Source organism: Lepus europaeus, chromosome 11 (assembly GCF_033115175.1).
Source record: "Lepus europaeus isolate LE1 chromosome 11, mLepTim1.pri, whole genome shotgun sequence".
In the NCBI taxonomy this organism is placed as follows: Eukaryota; Metazoa; Chordata; class Mammalia; order Lagomorpha; family Leporidae; genus Lepus; species Lepus europaeus.
In genome coordinates, this window is record NC_084837.1 from 53789239 (window position 1) to 53808277 (window position 19039).

The 19039-nt window shown below is 41.4% G+C and overlaps 2 protein-coding genes across 2 annotated transcripts; one reads left to right on the forward strand and one right to left on the reverse strand.

The window, feature by feature from the left end:
* The first annotated feature begins 109 nt into the window (after positions 1-109).
* Positions 110-2986, forward strand: LOC133770521 (small ribosomal subunit protein eS17-like). The gene is made up of 2 exons (XM_062206598.1): positions 110-177; positions 2620-2986. The coding sequence occupies exons 1-2, from the start codon at positions 110-112 to the stop codon at positions 2984-2986; spliced, it is 435 nt and encodes a 144-aa protein (XP_062062582.1).
* A 5625-nt stretch (positions 2987-8611) lies between these two features.
* LOC133770522 (olfactory receptor 11H4-like) lies at positions 8612-9544 on the reverse strand. The gene has a single exon (XM_062206599.1). The coding sequence runs from the start codon at positions 9536-9538 to the stop codon at positions 8612-8614; it is 927 nt and encodes a 308-aa protein (XP_062062583.1). The 5' UTR covers positions 9539-9544.
* Between the last annotated feature and the right edge of the window lie 9495 nt (positions 9545-19039).

Here is a 19039-nt window from a genome sequence, read left to right on the forward strand (position 1 = left end):
TACTGCCGTTAGGAATAACTTAAATCTATGTAGTACAGATGGCATGATAAATACTACTTGGTAAAAATTATTTTGGGATATTTGAAAGCAGTAGGCAGACTTGCGCAGAATGAACGTACCCTCCTCACAGACCAGGAAGTTGTGGCACTCAGAAGAGAAATACAAGTCTAACCCATGGTGCATGGCCTGGAAGCAGAATTCCTAAATCTTTAATTCCATCTGATCAGCATTTGACTTCATCATGTGCAAGACCTTGTTGACATTATTTGTGCTGCACTGAAACATTCATTACCTGGGTTAGAGCAAGGTGGATACCAGACTTCACTGATAATTTGAAAACTGGCTGCATCCATTGCCGTTGCCTCTGAGCTAAAGTACATTCATTGGTTGCTCAAATGCAAACGTAAATTTCCTTCCTTCTTCTTGCTATCCACCTCAAGAGATATGGGCAGCTGGCAAAGAGGAGAAACAAAGAGCTGGGAAATCCAGCAAGCTGAGGAGGCAGCCAGACCCCTCTCCACAACCCCAACGACCTGCAGAAATTTAAACCCTCGCCCAGGGAAGACTATTTTAACATCATGAATACAGGATTTCTTCTTCTTTATATTTTTAAGTTTTAAAGTTAATCTGTATGTAAACCCAAAGGAAAAGAAACCTATACATTTCTTTCTCAGTTTTCACTTGTCAACAACTCTGAAAATACAACAATGCACTTTAATTGCTCCTGTTAAAAATTAATCTGTCAAAACTTCACTGATTAAATTTATAAAGTGGTGTGTGGCTCACAATGTATTCTAAGTGGAGGAAATTTAATGTCTTCCCCCCAGTATCCAAGACATCTGAACACCATTTTCCCAAAGTGAACTGTACAGTCAGGCTTCTGTGATTCTTGGGTGATTCCTGAATGTGACTGTGTCACATGGGCACTCTTTGAAATTGTGCTGGGGAAAGAGATGTGCAGGATCCAACACATGTTTCCTGCCAAGAACACCAGAACAAAGGATTCGAGGATTTGCAGGAGAACCCCACACTCTTAGCATCTGCCAGCGGGAATGCACAGGGTTGGCGATACGCCGTGGCCGGCAGATGGCTTTCCTCACCTTCTTGCTGGGATTGGGCTCCTGGAGGAGTACGTGAGAGAAACTCCAGACTCAAGAATCTCACTTACACAATCTAAAAACTCAGTCACTCAGAGATAGGATTCTATGTGGCTCCAGAAATTTCCTTCCAAATGAAATGTGCTATTTATATCAATGATCATTAAGAGTTTACAAGTCTCTCCTGAATAGATTTCATAGTTCCCCAGTGTGTTACTTGGGAGGCACCTACTTTGCTACATCTAATTCTACCTGTATCTGTTTCTGTTTTCTCCTGTGATTTGAGTAATGAGACACAGAAGTTAGATAAATATTTAAGAGAGCCCAAGAAAGCTTCCTCTTTGTGGAGATATCTGATCTCTTCCTTCTCAGGAACTGAACTTCAGGGAGAGGGGTGGTTAATACAGGAGAAGTGAGAGAGAAAGAAAATGTGCGTATCAGTGTGTGTATCTGTGGTCTCTCCAAAATAGAATTGCTTTATCCTTTTTCTTAAATCCATGTAATTAACAAGCATTTATTATGTGCTTATTATGTGTTAAATTCTGAGTACACACAGGTGTTTGGAACCAATAAAGGTCAAGATTTCATGAAGCTCACATGTTTGTTTTGGGTTAAAAAATAAAGAAATGAAGCAAATCTCCTTTGTATAAGATGAACTAGTCTTGTTTCATTCTTGGTGCATAACCCATAAGCACTTAAATTAAGAAAATTCTTTGTGTATAAATAGTTTTTTATAATCAATTTTTTAAAACACAGCTATCTTTTTTTGAAAAAAGATTTATTTATTTTACTTGAAAGAGTTACATAGGGAGAGAAGGAGAGGCAGAGAGAGAGAGAGAGAGAAGTCCTCCATCTGCTGGTTCACTCCCCAATTGGCCACAATAGCCAGAGCTGTGCTGATCTAAAGCCAGGAGCCAGGAGCTTCCTCTGGTCTCCCACATGGGTGCAGGGGCCTGAGGACTTGGGCCATCTTCCACTGCTTTCTCAGGACACAGCAGAGAGCTGGATCAGAAGTGGAGCAGCCGGGTCTTGAACTGGTGTCCATATGGGATGTGGGTACTGCAGGTGGCAGCCCCACCCACTATGCCACAGCACCGGCCCCAAACACAGTTATCTTTTTACAAAGATTTATTTATTTATTTGAAAGAGAGAGAGAGAGAGAGAGAGAGAGAGAGACTTCTGTCAACTGGTTTACTCCCCAAATGGCCACAATGGCCAGGGCTGGATAAAGTTGAAGCCAGAAGCCAGGAACTCCAACTGTGCCTCCATGTAGGTGGCAGGGACCCCAGCACTTGGGCCATCTTCCACTGCCTTCCTTGGCACATGAGCAGGGAGCTGGATTGGAAGTGGAGCAGCCAGATTCAAACCAACACTCCAGTATGGGATTTTGTCATCGCAGGCAGCAGCTTAACCTGCTGCACCACAGTGCTAGCCCCACTCTTTCAACGTTAAGTATAACTTGAACACATCTGTTTGAAAGAGCTTACAGTTCCATAAAAGCCTATCTGGCTCTTTTTCTCAGGACAGCCAACACCTCAGCTGTGAAGAAAGGAGCCTGGGTCTTCATTGAGCAGTACCACACCTGCCTGGGCAATGACTGCCACATCAACAAGTGGGTGTGTGGGGAGATCGCACTCATCCTCACCAAGAAACTCTACCGCAAGATAGCAGGGTCTGTCACAGCCCTGATGGGGTGGATTCAGGAGGAGGAGAGAGAAAGGAGAGAGAATTTTGTTCCTGAGGTCTCAGTTCTGGATACGGAGACCATTGATCCTGATCCTGACAATAATGCAATGCTGAAGCTTTTGGACCTTGGCAGTCTGTCCAACCTGCAAATCACTCAGTCTACAGCTGGGATGAATTTTAAAATGGCACATGGAGCCATTTGAATCTTTATGCTATGCTGTCCTATTTTTTAAAAATATTTCTTTATTTATCTGAAAGTCAGAGTTACACACACAGAGAGAGAGGCAGAGAGAGAGAGAGAGAGAGAGAGAGAGAGAGGAGAGGTCTTCCACCCACTGGTTCACTCCCCAATTGGCCGCAATGGCTGAAGCTACACCAATCTGAAGCCAGGAGCCAGGAGCTTCCTCCGGGTCTTCCAATGAGGGTGCAGGGGCCCAAGGACTTGGGCCATCTTCCACTGCTTTTCCAGTTCATAGCAGAGAGCTGGATCAGAAATGGAGCAGCTGGGTCTCAAACTGGTGCCCCTATGGGATGTTGGCACTGCAGGGGGCGGCTTTACCTGCTATGCCACAGTGCTGGCTCCTGCTGTCCTATTTTAATATTTTAAATAAATATTATTTAATAATTTAATAAATAATAAATTTATTAATTTAATAAATAATAATTGAAAATAATATTTTAATAAATGGGATAACAGCCAAAACAACAACAAAACCCCATCTTTAAGGTTATTGTCTAACATGATACAGCATTAGTGAAAGTGACAGTTTGGCACTATAAATGGTTCAGAGTTGGAAGTATTAAGTCACTCAGGCTCAGCTCAGTCTGATGTTAGGAGCTTCTTCCAGATCTCCCACACAGGTACAAGGGGCCACTGCACTTGGACCATCTTCTACTGTTTTCCCAGGTGCATTAGAAGGGAGCTGGATTGGAAATGGAGCAACCAGGTCTTGAACCAGTACCCATATGGTATGTGGGCATTGCAGGTGGTGGCTTTACCCACTAATGCCGCAATTCCACCCCCTGTTATTTATTTACGTATTTGTTTGTTTGTTTGTTTATTTATTTATTTAAGAGAGGGTGTGTGTGTGTGTGCACTCTATTCCACTGGTTTACTCCCTAGATGCTTATATGGCCAAGGTTGGGCCCGTACAGTCAGGAGTCAAGAACCCATCTACATCTCCCATGTGCCTCCCGGATTCTGCACTAGCATGAAGTTGGGGTTTAGAGCTGGAACTGGATCTCATATTCAGGTATGTGGGCACCTTAATTCTTATCTTAACTGCCTGCCTGGAGGGGCTTTTAAAAAAAGCCTGGGCTAGGTAGGGAATGGTGGAGAAGATTATTCAGGCATCATATGAAATGGGGTGATCTAGATTTAAAAAAAATGGGAAGTGAATGTAAGCGAAACTGAACTTTATGAGAAACTGGTAGGTTGCCCAGCACCATGGCTCACTAGGCTAGTCCTCCGCCTGTGGCGCCGGCACACTGGGTTCTAGTCCCGGTTTGGGGCGCTGGATTCTGTCCCGGTTGCTCCTCTTCCAGTCCAGCTCTCTGCTGTGGCCCAGGAAGGCAGTGGAGGATGGCCCAAGTGCTTGGGCCCTGCGCCTGCATGGGAGACCAGGAGGAAGCACCTGGCTCCTGGCTTTGGATCGGCACAGCCGGCTGTGGCGGCCATTTGGAGGGTGAACCAACGGAAGGAAGACCTTTATCTCTGTATCTCTGTCTCTTTCTCTCACTGTCTAACTCTGCCTGTCAAAAAAAAAAAAAAAAAAAAAAGAGAGAGAGAGAGAGAGAGAGAGAGAGATACTGGTAGGGTAATGGAAATCAAACCATGACACAGAAAACCTGTGTCTTTGCTTAGTGTTTTCAACTGATAGGTTAAAAGCTTGGTGAGATCTTGCCTCTTCAAACACTCGATATGTGTTCTTCCCTGAGTACTCCATAGAGCTGATACGAGGATGAAATGAGATAATGGATGTGAAAATATTTTGTAAATGTCTATGACTATACAAAGCCTCAGGGGTGGATTCTGCACTTTCCCGTCTGACTTAAGATGATCACAGATCTATTCCAGAATCAGAATTTCCTTCTAGAGTCTAGGAGGGCTTCCCATTCCAAAACTGTCTCCTGCTAGAATGTAACCTTCCTGTGGCTAGAGGTTTATTTCTTAATTTTTCATTTATTTATTTTACTTGAAAGGCAGAATTACAGAGAGACAGAGAGAAAGAGGTCTTCCATCCACTGGTTCGCTTCCCAAATGGCCACAAGGGCAGGAGCTGGGCCAGTCCGACAGGAGCCCATGCACTTTGGCCAGCCTTCATTGCTTCCCCAGGCACATTAGCAGAGAGCTGGATCAGAAATGGAACAGCCAGGACCTGAATTGGTGCCTCTATGGGATGCTGGTGCCACAGGCCAGCTATGTGCCCGTGGGGCTTTACACACAATACTGCAGCGCCAGCCCCTCATTCATTTATCAGAGACAGAGAAAGCAAGATAGAGGGAGGGAGGGAGGGAGACAGAGAGAGAGAGAATCACTTCCATTTTCCTGGCCAATTCCCAAATGCCCTCAATGACTGGAGCTGAGTTAGGATGACACTGAAAGCCAGCAGCTTAGCCCTGGCTTCCCACATGAATGGCAGGGACCTTACTCCTTGAGCTGATGTTTCCGAGAGTGCCTGCTAGCAGGAAATTGGAGTCGGGGGTGGAGATGGGACTCAAACCTACGCACTCTATTTTGGTCATAGCATATCTTCAGTACTTAGAAAAAACACAGTTAGTATTGTTAATATTTATTGAATAAAGGGGCCGACACTGTGATGTAGCGGGTAAAGCCGCCGCCTGCGGTAACTGCATCCCATGTGGGCACCGGTTCGAGTCCCAGCTTCTCCACTTCCAATCCAGCTCTCTGCTAATGGCCTGGGAAGGCAGTTGAAGATGGCCCAAGAGATTGGCCCCTGCACCCATGTGTGAGACCAGAAAGAAGCTCCTGGCTTCAGATCAGCGCAGCTCTGGCCATTGTGGCCATCTGGGGAGTGAATTGGCAGATGGAAGACCTCTCTCTCTCTGCCTCTCCTCTCTCTGTGTAACTCTTTCAAGTAAATAAATCTTTAAAAAATATTTATTGAATAAAAGTGTTAACTAATTTTATGTGATATTAAAACATATGCAAAATAGTTATCTGTACCCCAATATTCATTACAGCTCAGTTCACAATAGCTAAGTTATGGCATCAACCCAGATGTCCATCAACTGAAGACTGGATAAAGAAATTATGGAGGGCCGGTTCTGTGGTGCAGTAGGTTAATCCTCCGCGTGTGGCACCGGCATCCCATATGGGTGCTGGTTCTAGTCCCGGCTTCCCCTCTTCCAATCCAGCTCTCTGCTATGGCCTGGGAAAGCAGTGGAGGATGACCCAAGTTCTTGGGCCCCTGCACCCGCATGAGAGATTGGGAAGAAGTTCCTTGCTCCTGGCTTCAGATTGGCACAGTTCTGGCTGTTGTAGCTATCTGGAGAGTGACCCAATGGAAGGAAGACCTCTCTCTCTCTGCCTCTCTCTCTCTCACTGTCTGTAACTCTACTTCTCAAATAAATAAATAAATTATGGGTTATGCACACCATAGAATACTACACAGCAGTTAAAAAAAAAAGAAATCCTGTTGTTTATAGCAAAATGGATGAAACTGGAAAACATCATGCTTAGTGAAATAAGCCAGTCCCCAAAGGACAAATACCATATATTCTCCTTGATCTGTGGTAACTAATAGAGCACCTAAAATGTAATCTATAGAAGTGATATTGACATTTTGAGATGTGATGACTTTGTCTTGACTGTTGAGGAACAGTTTTTTTACACTATTTGTTGAACTTTTTACTTAGTATAGAGTTTATAAATATTATGGTGTATAAATTTAATTGAAAATAGATTTTCATAAAAAATAAGAATGGGAATAGGAAAGGGAGAAGGAAGAAGGGTTGGAGTGTGGGTGTGCGGGCAGGTAGGGTGGGAAAATCACTATGTTCCTAACATTAGTTTATGAAAGGCATGAAGCTTGTAATACTTAAATTAAAGGTTTATGGGTAAAATAAATGCCACTATATAAGCCTGGCATTTTCAATCTCTGTCTCCTGAAAGACTTCAGTCATCAAGAAACCAAGCTGACAAGAAAATCGTTCTGTATTTAATCCTTTAGTTCTGTATCCAGTAGCCATTTACATTTGAATCTTTATTTTGACTTTTAAAAATACTATTTTGTCTTAAGTGTACCAATGATGATTCACTTAGGATAAGTGCTCTACCTTTACCTTCTACTTCAAGCCTCCAAAAATCAGAACCACCACAGCCTGAAATATCACAGAAAAAATGCTCTCATATGGCATCTGCATCTGATGAAATCACTCACATCAAAAATATGGTTGTTACAATTGGACTGTAATATGAATCAATTAGGTTGAGCTGTGCCCTGTTAGTTGAAGATCAAAATAATGAGTGGTCCCCCCAAAGAATATATTTTCTTTAAAGTGTGTGTTGTGTTAAAGTGAAGTGAACACTATGAGAAACGGTGACTTGATCAGCCCTTGCCCTGACTGTTGATGAATAACTTAATACGTTATCCTGCTTAGTATTTTTTGTCTGTTCTACTTACTACTATTGATTTAATTCTATAATTAATACACAGTTATTCTTAAGTGTTGAAACTTAACTGAAAAGTGATCCCTGTTAAATATAAGAGTGAGAATAAGAGAGGGAAGGGATGTGCAATTTGGGACATACGCAAGCTGACTTGCCCCAAACAGCAGAGTTAGAAACATACCAGGGGATTCCAATTCAATCCCATAAAGGAGGCATGTACCAATGCCATCTCACTAATCCAAGTGATCAATTTCAGTTCACAATCAACCATAATGATAAAACTAAGAATCAAAGGGATCACATAAACAACACTAGTGTCTGAAAATACTAACTGATAGAACAAAAAGGGAGAGAACGATCCAACATGGGAAGTGGGATGCACAGCAGACTTATAGAATGGCGGATGTCCTAAATAGCACTCTGGCCTCAGAATCAGCCCTTAGGACGTTCAGATCCGGCAGAAAAGCCCATGAGAGTATTGCAGGCATGGAAAGCCAAGACGCTCTGGAAAAAAAAGACCTAAATGAAAGATCTCCACGAGTGAGATCCCACTGGAAAGAACGGGCCATCAAAGAAGGAGGTACCTTTCTCTGAAGGGAGGAGAGAACTTCCACTTTGACTATGACCTTGTCTAAATATGATAAGAGTCGGTGAACTCAAAAGGCTTCCATAGCCCTGGCAACTCATGACTGGAGCCCAGGGAGATTACTGAGGCCATAAACAAGAGTGTCAAATTGTTAAGTCAACAACAGGAGTTACTGTGCACTTACTCCTCATGTAGGATCTCGGTCCTTAATGTGCTATACATTGTGATGTAATGCTATAACCAGTACCCAAACAGTATTTTTCACTTTGTGTTTTTCCTTGTGGGTGCAAACTGTTGACATCTTTACTTAATATATACTAAACTGATCTTCTGTATATAAGAGAAATGAAAATGAATCTCAATGTGAATGGAAGGGGAGAGGGAGCGGGAGAGGGGAGGGTTGCGGGTGGGAGGGAAGTTATGGGGGGGGAAGCCATTGTAATCCATAAGCTGTACTTTGGAAATTTATATTCATTAAATAAAAGTTAAAAAAATAAAAATAAAAATAAAGTGTGTGTTGGAGGTGTGGTGGCAGGATATCAAGCCTTTCTTAATTGATCTCCTTGTCTGAACAATGGTTTGCTTGGTCTCACATGGATTCCGTTTTGCTCATTCTATCCGCAGAACTTTCTTCAGTGCAGCCTTCATGTCCTTGTTTCGTAAGCTGTAAATCAGGGGGTTTAAGAAGGGAGTCACCACAGAATAGAACAAAGTCGTAATCTTCTGAATTTCAGCTGGGTTTTCAGCTGTGGGGCTCACATACATCACCAAGAGGGCCCCAAAGAACAAACAGACCACTGTCAGATGTGATCCGCAGGTTGAAAAAGCCTTCTGCCGGCCAGCTGCTGATGGAACTTTTAGCACAGCTCTCAGTAAAAGGGAATAGGAGCCAAGGATGTACAGAAGAGTGAGAATGATAATGAGGGAGCTCAGGGTATAGAAGACCATCTCAGTAGCGGGAGCTGGGGCACAAGACAGAGCCATCAGGGGGTCCAAGTCACACAAAAAGTGATCGATGATGTTGGGTCCACAAAAAGGCAACTGAGAGAGTTGCACAGTAGAGCCCAAGTAACTAAGAAACCCAAACACCCAGCAAGTAGACATTAAGATACAGCAGAGTCGGGGAGTCATGATGACTGGGTAATGCAATGGTTGGCAGATGGCGAGGTACCTGTCATACGCCATTATGCAGAGGAAATACGTCTCAGTTGTACCCAGGGAAGTGAAAAAATAGAACTGGAGGAAACAGCCAACAAAAGAGATGGTTTTTGCTTCTGAGAGGAAATTGACTAGCATTCTGGGTACGGTAGAGGTGACATACCAGATTTCAAGGAAAGCAAAGTTCCCCAGGAGAACATACATTGGGGTATGGAGCCGTTTGTCCAACATCACAGCACAGACAATGGCCCCGTTCCCCATTGTGGTGAAAATATAGACGCCAAAGAACAATGAAAAGAGAAATCTTTGCATCTCTTGACAGCCTGGGAATCCAAGGAGGACAAATTGTGTCACAGTTCCTGTCTCTGATTTGTTCATGAATCCAGAACTGCAGGGAACATAGAGAACACCATTATGCAAGTTGTTTTATTTCCTGAGAGACTTGGAGCAAAGCCACATGAGGTACATACTTCGCTAATTTAGCAATTAATTTGCAATAAGCAATCCGTTGACTTCTGGCCCTTTATTTTAAAACCACTAAATCATCGGTCATAATGATCTCAAATTTTAACAAAACTAGAGTCATAACAACAGAATCTGGGGTTTCTTTATCAGTGCATTAGATTTTTTTTTTAAATCCTCTTTTCCTTTTGAAGTTTTGAAAGTTTGGGTGCATTAGCCTCTTTACTATGAAACTTAAAAACACTACTAGTCGAACAATACCCTATACCTATACAGTTGTGTGAGCGCAGCCTGTTGAAATCCTTGCTTAGTATATACTAAGTTGATCTTCAGTATATGAAGGTAATTGAAAATGAAACTCGATAAAGGGCGGGATGGGAGAGGGAGATGGAGAGGGGAAGGCCACGGGAGGGAGGGAGGTTGGGGGAAGCCACAACAATACAGAAGTTGCACTTTGTAAATTCACATTTATGAAATAAAAATTAAAAAAAATAGCTGAAGAAAAAAAAAAGAAAGGTAAGAACAGGGGGTTGGCACCATGGCACAGTAGGTTAATCCTCCACCTGCGATGCCAGCATCCCATATGGGTGCCGGTTCTGTCCCGGTTGCTCCTCTTCCAATCCAGCTCTCTGCTATGGCCTGGGAAAGCAGTGGAGGATGACCCAAGTGCTTGGGCCCCTGCACCCACCTGGGAGACCAGGAGGAAGCACCTGGCTCCTGGCTTTGAATCGGCACAGCGCTGGCCGTGGCGGCAATTTGGGGAGTGAACCAATGGAGGGAAGACCTTTCTCTCTGTCTCTGTTTTTCATTGTCTGTAACTCTACATCTCAAATAAATTAAAAAAAAAAGGTAAGCACAGTGACTGCCAGGTTGGATTTTCCCCCACTTGTGCTTAATTATTTCTAATAAAGTTTTTACTTCGAGTTAATTTTTAAACCCAGAATTAGGAGTAGAATAACTACTTTTGTGGGATGTCTCTGCCCAAGTGAAAAGTCCTTGACATACTTCTCAGATGCTCTAAAACTGTGCATATCTGCTAGGCATTCTGAGTTCTTTACATCATAATAATTTTCTTTCATACCATAATAATGATTTATAAATCTCAACAGAGAAACCAAGAGGGAAGGTCATAATGATTTTTTTTCCTCTGGAGAGTAAGGAATTTAAAATTCCTTCACAAAAGTATTTGAACAGAATTTATTTCATACTTTTATATGAAATATAAATATAGAAATTAAATGATTTAAAAAAACAAAGTAAACGATTAAAGGAAAGGCATTGTTTCACCCGTGGTGTGCATCTAAGTAACGGGAATAAGGTAAAGGCACATTGTAGAAGGTGACAAATTAGCACAGCATCAGTTTCCTAAAGTTATTTAATGCATCAAATTTCTGAATAATGAGGTGTTCCTTTGTGAATCGTCAGGCAAAGAACTTTAAAGGAAATGTTAAACTGAGGGGGATCTGAGTAGCTGGGCACTGGAATCAACAGTTCATTACGACACAACATATTGTTATGTATTGGAGATACTGTGGACGAAGTCATGCATCCAGACCCCACACAAGTTTGCAAAAGCATGTCAGTATTATCAAGGGACTCCACTAGAAATAGCACCCTTAGATACCTAAGGAAAAAATTCAGGGACGCTGTCAGAGAGAACAGTTACTTAGCCTTCCTGACAGGGCTAAGTGCAGACAGATCTGGGCACAAACACTGTGTCTTACTGTTGCCTCTCCTCTCTTTACATGGAATCAGAACCCGGGGCTGACCCTGATGAGCCAAGGTAACTGATGGAACTTCTTTCTCTCCTTCCCCAAGTGCTCCAGAGAAACAGTTACAGCATCAGCACCCTTGTTTTGGGCAATAGCATAGCCAGTTGAAAGCAGCACTGTCTATAGTCAGCCCTTGAAGTTGGCTTCAACAAATAGATCGATATTTTCATCAAGGGCTGTACGGACAGACCCTGATTCAGGATGCTTCAACTTAATGATTTTTGACTTCAAAATGACATGGAAGCAATATGCATTCTGTAGAATCCGGGCTTCAAATTTTGAACTTTTTCCTCTCTAAGGGTGGTGGAACGTGGTACACCCTCAAGATGCTGGGTGGCAGCATCGAGTCACAGCTCCCAGTTAGCCACGCATTCCGTGGGTAAACAACTGACCCCCCACAGTGTGCTGTGTTGCTAAGCTATCATGGTTGTTAGCTTAAGAATTTAAAATGCATTTTCAGCATTTGATGAATTTGTCAGTCTGTGTCTCAGTGGCAAGTTAAGGAACTTCTGAGTAAAAAACTTCTTACCTCAGACACCCAGTTCTTTCAGCTGTTTTGCCCGTCAGAGAGAGTTGAGCAGTTTTATATATTAGTTGCTTTTCTGCAGAGTAGCTGGAAGCAGGGGACTACGAATCTCATGAGAGATCTCAGAAAGAAGGAACAGGTGACGGAGGAAGGGCGTGTCATTGACGCTCTCCAGGGCTGCAATTAAAGCTAGTAGGAGAAGAGAAATAATTAAAATCAGAGAAGAAATCAACAAGATTGAATAAAAAAAAATTACAAAAAATAGGTGAAACGAAGAGCTAGTTTTTTGATAAAATAAACAAAATTGACACCCCATTGGCCCAATTAACTAAAAAAAGAAGAGAAAAGACCCAATCAATAAAATCAGAGATGAAAAAGGAAACGTAACAACAGACACCACAGAAATAAAAAGAATAATCAGAAATTACTACAAGGACTTGTATGCCAGCAAACAGGGAAATCTATGAGAAATGGATAGATTCCTGGACACATGCAACCTACCTAAATTGAGCCAGGAAGACATAGAAAACCTAAACAGACCCATAACTGACACAGAAATTGAAACAGTAATAAAGGCCCTCCCAACAAAGCAAAGCCCAGGACCAGATGGATTCACTGCTGAGTTCTACCAGACATTTAGAGAAGAACTAACTCCAATTCTTCTCAAACTATTCAGAACAATCGAAAAAGAGGGAATCCTCCCAAATTCTTTCTACGAAGCCAGCATCACCTTAATTCCTAAGCCGGAAAAAGATGCAGCATTGAAAGAGAATTACAGACCAATATCCGTGATGAACATAGATGCAAAAATCCTCAATAAAATTCTGGCCAATAGAATGCAACAACACATCAGAAAGATCATCCACCCAGACCAAGTGGGATTTATCCCTGGTATGCAGGGATGGTTCAATGTTCGCAAAACAATCAACGTGATACACCACATTAACAGACTGCAGAAGAAAAACCATATGATTCTCTCAATAGATGCAGAGAAAGCATTTGATAAAATACAACACCCTTTCATGTTAAAACTCTAAGCAAACTGGGTATGGAAGGAACATTCCTCAATACAATCAAAGCAATATATGAAAAGCCCACGGCCAACATCCTATTGAATGGGGAAAAGTTGGAAGCATTTCCACTGAGATCTGGTACCAGACAGGGATGCCCACTCTCACCACTGCTATTCAATATAGTTCTGGAAGTTTTAGCCAGAGCTATTAGGCAAGAAAAAGAAATTAAAGGGATACAAATTGGGAAGGAAGAACTCAAACTATCCCTCTTTGCAGATGATATGATTCTGTATTTAGGGGACCCAAAGAACTCCACTAAGAGACTATTGGAACTCATAGAAGAGTTTGGCAAAGTAGCAGGATATAAAATCAATGCACAAAAATCAACAGCCTTTGTATACATGGGCAATGCCACGGCTGAGGAAGAACTTCTAAGATCAATCCCATTCACAACAGCCACAAAAACCATCAAATACCTTGGAATAAACTTAACCAAGGACATTAAATATCTCTATGATGAAAATTACAAAACCTTAAAGAAAGAAATAGAAGAGGATACCAAAAAATGGAGAAATCTTCCATGCTCATGGATTGGAAGAATCAATATCATCAAAATGTCTATTCTCCCAAAAGCAATTTATACATTCAATGCGATACCAATCAAGATACCGAAGACCTTCTTCTCAGATCTGGAAAAAATGATGCTGAAATTCATATGGAGACACAGGAGACCTCAAATAGTCAAGTACAATAGTACAACAAAAACAAAGCCAGAGGCATCACATTACCAGATTTCAAGACAACTACAGGGCCATTATTTTCAAAACAGCATGGTACTGGTACAGAAACAGATGGATAGACCAATGGAACACAATAGAAACACCAGAAATCAATCCAAACATCTACAGCCAACTTATATTTGATCAAGGATCCAAAACCAATCCCTGGAGTAAGGACAGTCTATTCAACAAATGGTGCTGGGAAAACTGGATTTCCACATGCAGAAGCATGAAGCAAGACCCCTACCTTTCACCTTACACAAAAATTCACTCAACATGGATTAAAGATCTAAATCTATGACCCAACACCATCAAATTATTAGAGAGCGTTGGAGAAACACTGCAAGATATAGGTACAGGCAAAGACTTCTTGGAAAAGAAGCACAGGCAGTCAAAGCCAAAATTAACATTTGGGATTGCATCAAATTGAGAAGTTTCTGTACTTCAAAAGAAACAGTCAGGAGAGTGAAGAGGCAACTGACAGAATGGGAAAAAATATTTTCTTTTTTAAAAATTTTTTAAACTTTTATTTAATGAATATAAATTTCCAAAGTATAGCTTATGGATTACAATGGATTCCCCCCCCATAACTTCCCTCCCACCCACAATGCTCTCCTTTCCCGCTCCCTCTCCCCTTCCATTCACATCAAGATTCATTTTCAATTCTCTTTATATACAGAAGATCAGTTTAGTATATATTAAGTAAAGATTTCAACAGTTTCCACCCACATAGCAACACAAAGTGAAAAATACTGTTGGAGTACTAGTTATAGCATTAAATCACAATGTATAGCACATTAAGGACAGAGATCCTACATGATATTTTTAAAAAATTGATTAATTTTCTATGCAATTTCCAACTTAACACCAAGTTTTTTTTTTTCATTTTCAATTATCTTTATATACAGAAGATCGATTCAGTATATACTAAATAACGATTTCATCAGTTTGCACCCACACAGAAACACAAAGTGTAAAAATACTGTTTCAGTACTAGTTATAGCATTACTTCACATTGGACAACACATTAAGGACAGATCCCACATGAGACATAAGTACACAGTGACTCCTGTTGTTGATTTAACAATTTTACACTCTTGTTTATGGCGCCAGTAATCTCCCTAGGCTCCAGTCATGAGTTGCCAAGGCTATGGAAGCCCTTAGGGTTTGCCGACTTTGATCTTATTCCAATAGGGTCAAAGTCAAAGTGGAAGTTCTCTCCTCCCTTCAGAGAAAGGTACCTCCTTCTTTGATGACCCGTTCTTTCCACTGGGATCTCACTCACAGAGATCTTTCATTTAGGTGTTTTTTTTTTTTTTTTTTTTTTTTTTTTTTTTTTTTTTTTTTTTTTTTGCCAGAGTGTCTTGGCTTTCCATGCCTAAAATACTCTCATGGGCTCTTCAGCCAGATCCAAATGCCTTAAGGGCTGATTCTGAGGCCAGAGTGCTATTTAGGACATCTGCCATTCTATGAGTCTGCTGTGTATCCCTCTTCCCATGTTGGATCGTTTTTTCCCTTTTTGATTCTATCAGTTAGTATTAGCAGATATCCCAATAATATCTTCACCATATTCACAGGGTCTGGTCCATGGTCTTTGATGTCTGCATCTCTTGGGAGCTCACTGGAAACTTGGCCCTTTTTGTGACAAGCTGATAATTTTGTAGATTGTTTCCTTTTTTTTTTTTTTACCAAAGAAAACTTTTATTTAAGGACTAAAAACTTCAAGCATTTCATAAGTAAAACTTTAGGAATATAGTGCTACTTCCCACAATATTCATTACAAATGAATATTCCCCTCCCACCCACACTCCCACTCCTCCTCCTCCTCCCTCTCCCATTCCCAGTCCCATTATCCACTAAGATCCATTTTCTTTTTTTTCAGTATTTTATTATTTTTTTTCATTTATTAAACTTTTATTTAATGAATATAAATTTCCAAAGTACAGCTTGTAGGTTACAATGGCTGGGAAAAAATATTTTCAAACTATGCAACAGATAAAGGGTTGATAACCAGAATCTACAAAGAGATCAAGAAACTCCACAACATCAAAACAAACAACCCACTTAAGAGATGGGCCAAGGACCTCAATAGACATTTTTCAAAAGAGGAAATCCAAATGGCCAACAGGCACATGAAAAAATGTTCAAGGTCACTAGCAATCAGGGAAATGCAAATCAAAACCACAATGAGGTTTTACCTCACCCCGGTTAGAATGGCTCACATTCAGAAATCTACCAACAATAGATGCTGGAGAGGATGTGGGGGAAAAGGGACCCTAACCCACTGTTGGTGGGAATGCAAACTGGTTAAGCCACTATGGATGTCAGTCTGGAGATTCCTCAGAAACCTGAATATAACCCTACCATACAACCCAGCCATCCCACTCCTTGGAATCTACCCAAAGGAAATTAAATTGGCAAACAAAAAAGCCATCTGCACATTAATGTTTATTGTAGCTCAATTCACAATAGCTAAGGCCTGGAACCAACCCAAATGCCCATCAACAGTAGACTGGATAAAGAAGTTATGGTACATGTACTCTATAGAATACTATACAGCAGTAAGGAACAATGAAACCCAGGCATTTGCAGCAATATGGAGGAATCTGGAAAACATCATGCTGAGTGAATTAAGCCAGTCCCAAAGAGACAAATATCATATGTTCTCCCTGATCGGTGACAACCAACTGAACACCAAAGGAGAAACCTGTTGAAGTGAAATGGACACTATGAGAAACAGTGACTTGATCAGCTCTTGTCTTGACTGTTGATGTACAATGTAATACTTTATCCATTTTAGTATTTTTTTTTTTTTTGTTCTAGCACTAGTGGTTGAACTCTGTAATTAACACACAATTATTCTTAGGTGTTTAAATTTTAACTGAAAAGTGATCCTTGTTAGGAATTTGGAAAACATTAACTGAGTGAAATAAGCCAGTCCCAAAGAGACAAATATTATATGTTCTTCCTGATTGGTGACAACTAACCGAGCACCAAAAAGGAAACCTGTTAAAGTGACATGGATACTATGAGAAACGGTGACTTGATCAGCCCTTGCCCTGACTGTTGGTGAACAACTTAATACATTATCCCTCTTAGTATTTTTTTTGTTTGTTCTACTTAATACTTTTGGTTGAATACTGTAATCAATACACAGTTATTATTAAGTGTTGAAACTTAACTGAAAAGTGATCGCTGCTAAATATAAGAGTGGGAATAAGAGAGGGAAGAGATGTGCAATTTGGGACATGCTCAAGCTGACTTGCCCCAAACGGTAGAGTTAGAAACATACCAGGGGGGAGGGGTGGAGCCAAGATGGCGGATAGTGAGGGCGCGCACCAATAGTCCGGGAAAAGATAGTTTAATAAAAGTGGAGTTACTATAGCCTCAGGAAGAGACTCAAGAAAAAAACTGCAGAGGAAATGCTTCCGGATCTAGTGGATGTGACACAGAGGACCTACGGGGAGCCCACCGCATGGAAGCCCAGCCGCGGGAGTCGAGCCACAGAATATCGCCAGCGTGGGAAGGGGAGGTAAGACAAAAACCTCAGAAACCTGAGACATTTGCGGAGAAAGGCAGAACGAGGCCTAAGGCCCTACTGGGGAAAGTTCACCAGGCTGACTGGAGGAGAGAAAAAAAAAAAACGAATAAATAAGGAGAACCAGCATGGACACTAGCCTCTCTCTCCACTCACCTTACAAAGCTGAGCAAGACAAAGAGCAGGTGCCATTTTGCATATGTAAATTGGCAACCGGGAGTAGCCAAGCAGAAAAACTTGACTCTGGTCGGGAGAAATAACAGGAGGTTAGAATCTAGTGAAAGTAGGTGGAGCTAACGATCTGAGACTGTGAAAATCCGAGGGGGGGGGGCGAGAGAACTCACTGAATACACAAACTCGGTAACCTTGGGACTGTGGAGAAATTTGAGAACACATTGAGGGCTGCATAAACTCTTTGTGTGGTCCCAGGGGTAGATCAAATGAATACCCAGAGGCCAGATTTCAGCTACCCTCAGTTCCACTCAGCTGTGCGAATTACTTCCCAACTGAGTCAAAAAAAAAAAAAAAAAAAAAAAGAAAAAAAAAAAGAGAGAGAGCTAGCGAGGGAGAGATCAATCTGGGTGAGTCACTGTTGGCACACCCTTAAACCTGAAGAATCAAACAGAGCTCTCTGGCCATAACCATCACAGACTCTAAGGATCCATCAAAGCAGAAAGCCCACTTAATCTAGAGGCATAGTATAACAAGAAAAAAAATACCACACCAAAAAACCCAAAGATTATCTACAATATGCCAAACAACAAATGCAAAAACCGAGGTAACAAGAGCAAGGAAGACACTATGATGCCCCCAACTGAACAAGACACCTCAATTCAAGATTATGAAGATGATGAGATGGAGGAAATGCAAGAAGAGGATCTCAAAAAGTAGATAAGAACATTAAGAAGTTCTCAAAAACAAATTCTTGTCAAAGAGAAATTAAGCTTCCTGTGATCTTTTGCTGTGAGGTTTCCTTCCTTTACCTTCTTTCATATTGGTGACCATGTTTCTGTGTTTCTGTGTGTAAAACATCTTTAAGCATCTTTTGCAGGGCAGGATGAGTGGCAACAAATTCTTTCAGTTTCTGTTTGCTATGAAAAGTCTTAATTTCACCTTCATTCACAAATGAGAGCTTTGCAGGATATAGTATTCTGGGCTGGCAGTTTTTCTCTCTTAGTACCTGGGCTATGTCTCGCCATTCCCTTCTAGCTTGTAGGGTTTCTGATGAGAAGTCAGCTGTGAGTCTCAGAAAGAAATGGGCTGAGTGGTTCAGTAAATAAGATTCCACCTGGGAGATGTGACCCAGCATAAACTAACGGTGGTTTTCAACCCATTTCACAGATTCCTACCTGTGCTGCAGCACTTTCCTGAGAGGCAAAACAAAAGTGCTCAGGATTCCTACCCCACAAGCCCAATCTTCTCTGGCTATAATTGGACTTTTATCTCTACGAATGCAATATAGGAGCTATTTTTGACCAGATTTATAGTCCATTTTGTTTCAAAGTCAAAGGACGTGTTCAAAGTTTATACTTCTATGTAGGCTATCACAGGGACAATGCTACCAAAAAGATGAAACAATTCTAAGGCACAGGGTTACAGGGAGTGATCTAGCAGATGGAAGACCTCTCTCTACTCTCTTTCTCTCTCTCTTTCATGTGCCTCTCCTTCTCTTTTTGACTCTGACTTCCAAGTAATTACACAAAATCTTTAAAAATTTTTTAAAAAATGGGTCTTAAGAATGGGATAGGAGAGGGATAGGAGGTGGGATGCGAGTTGGGGTGGAAGGGCA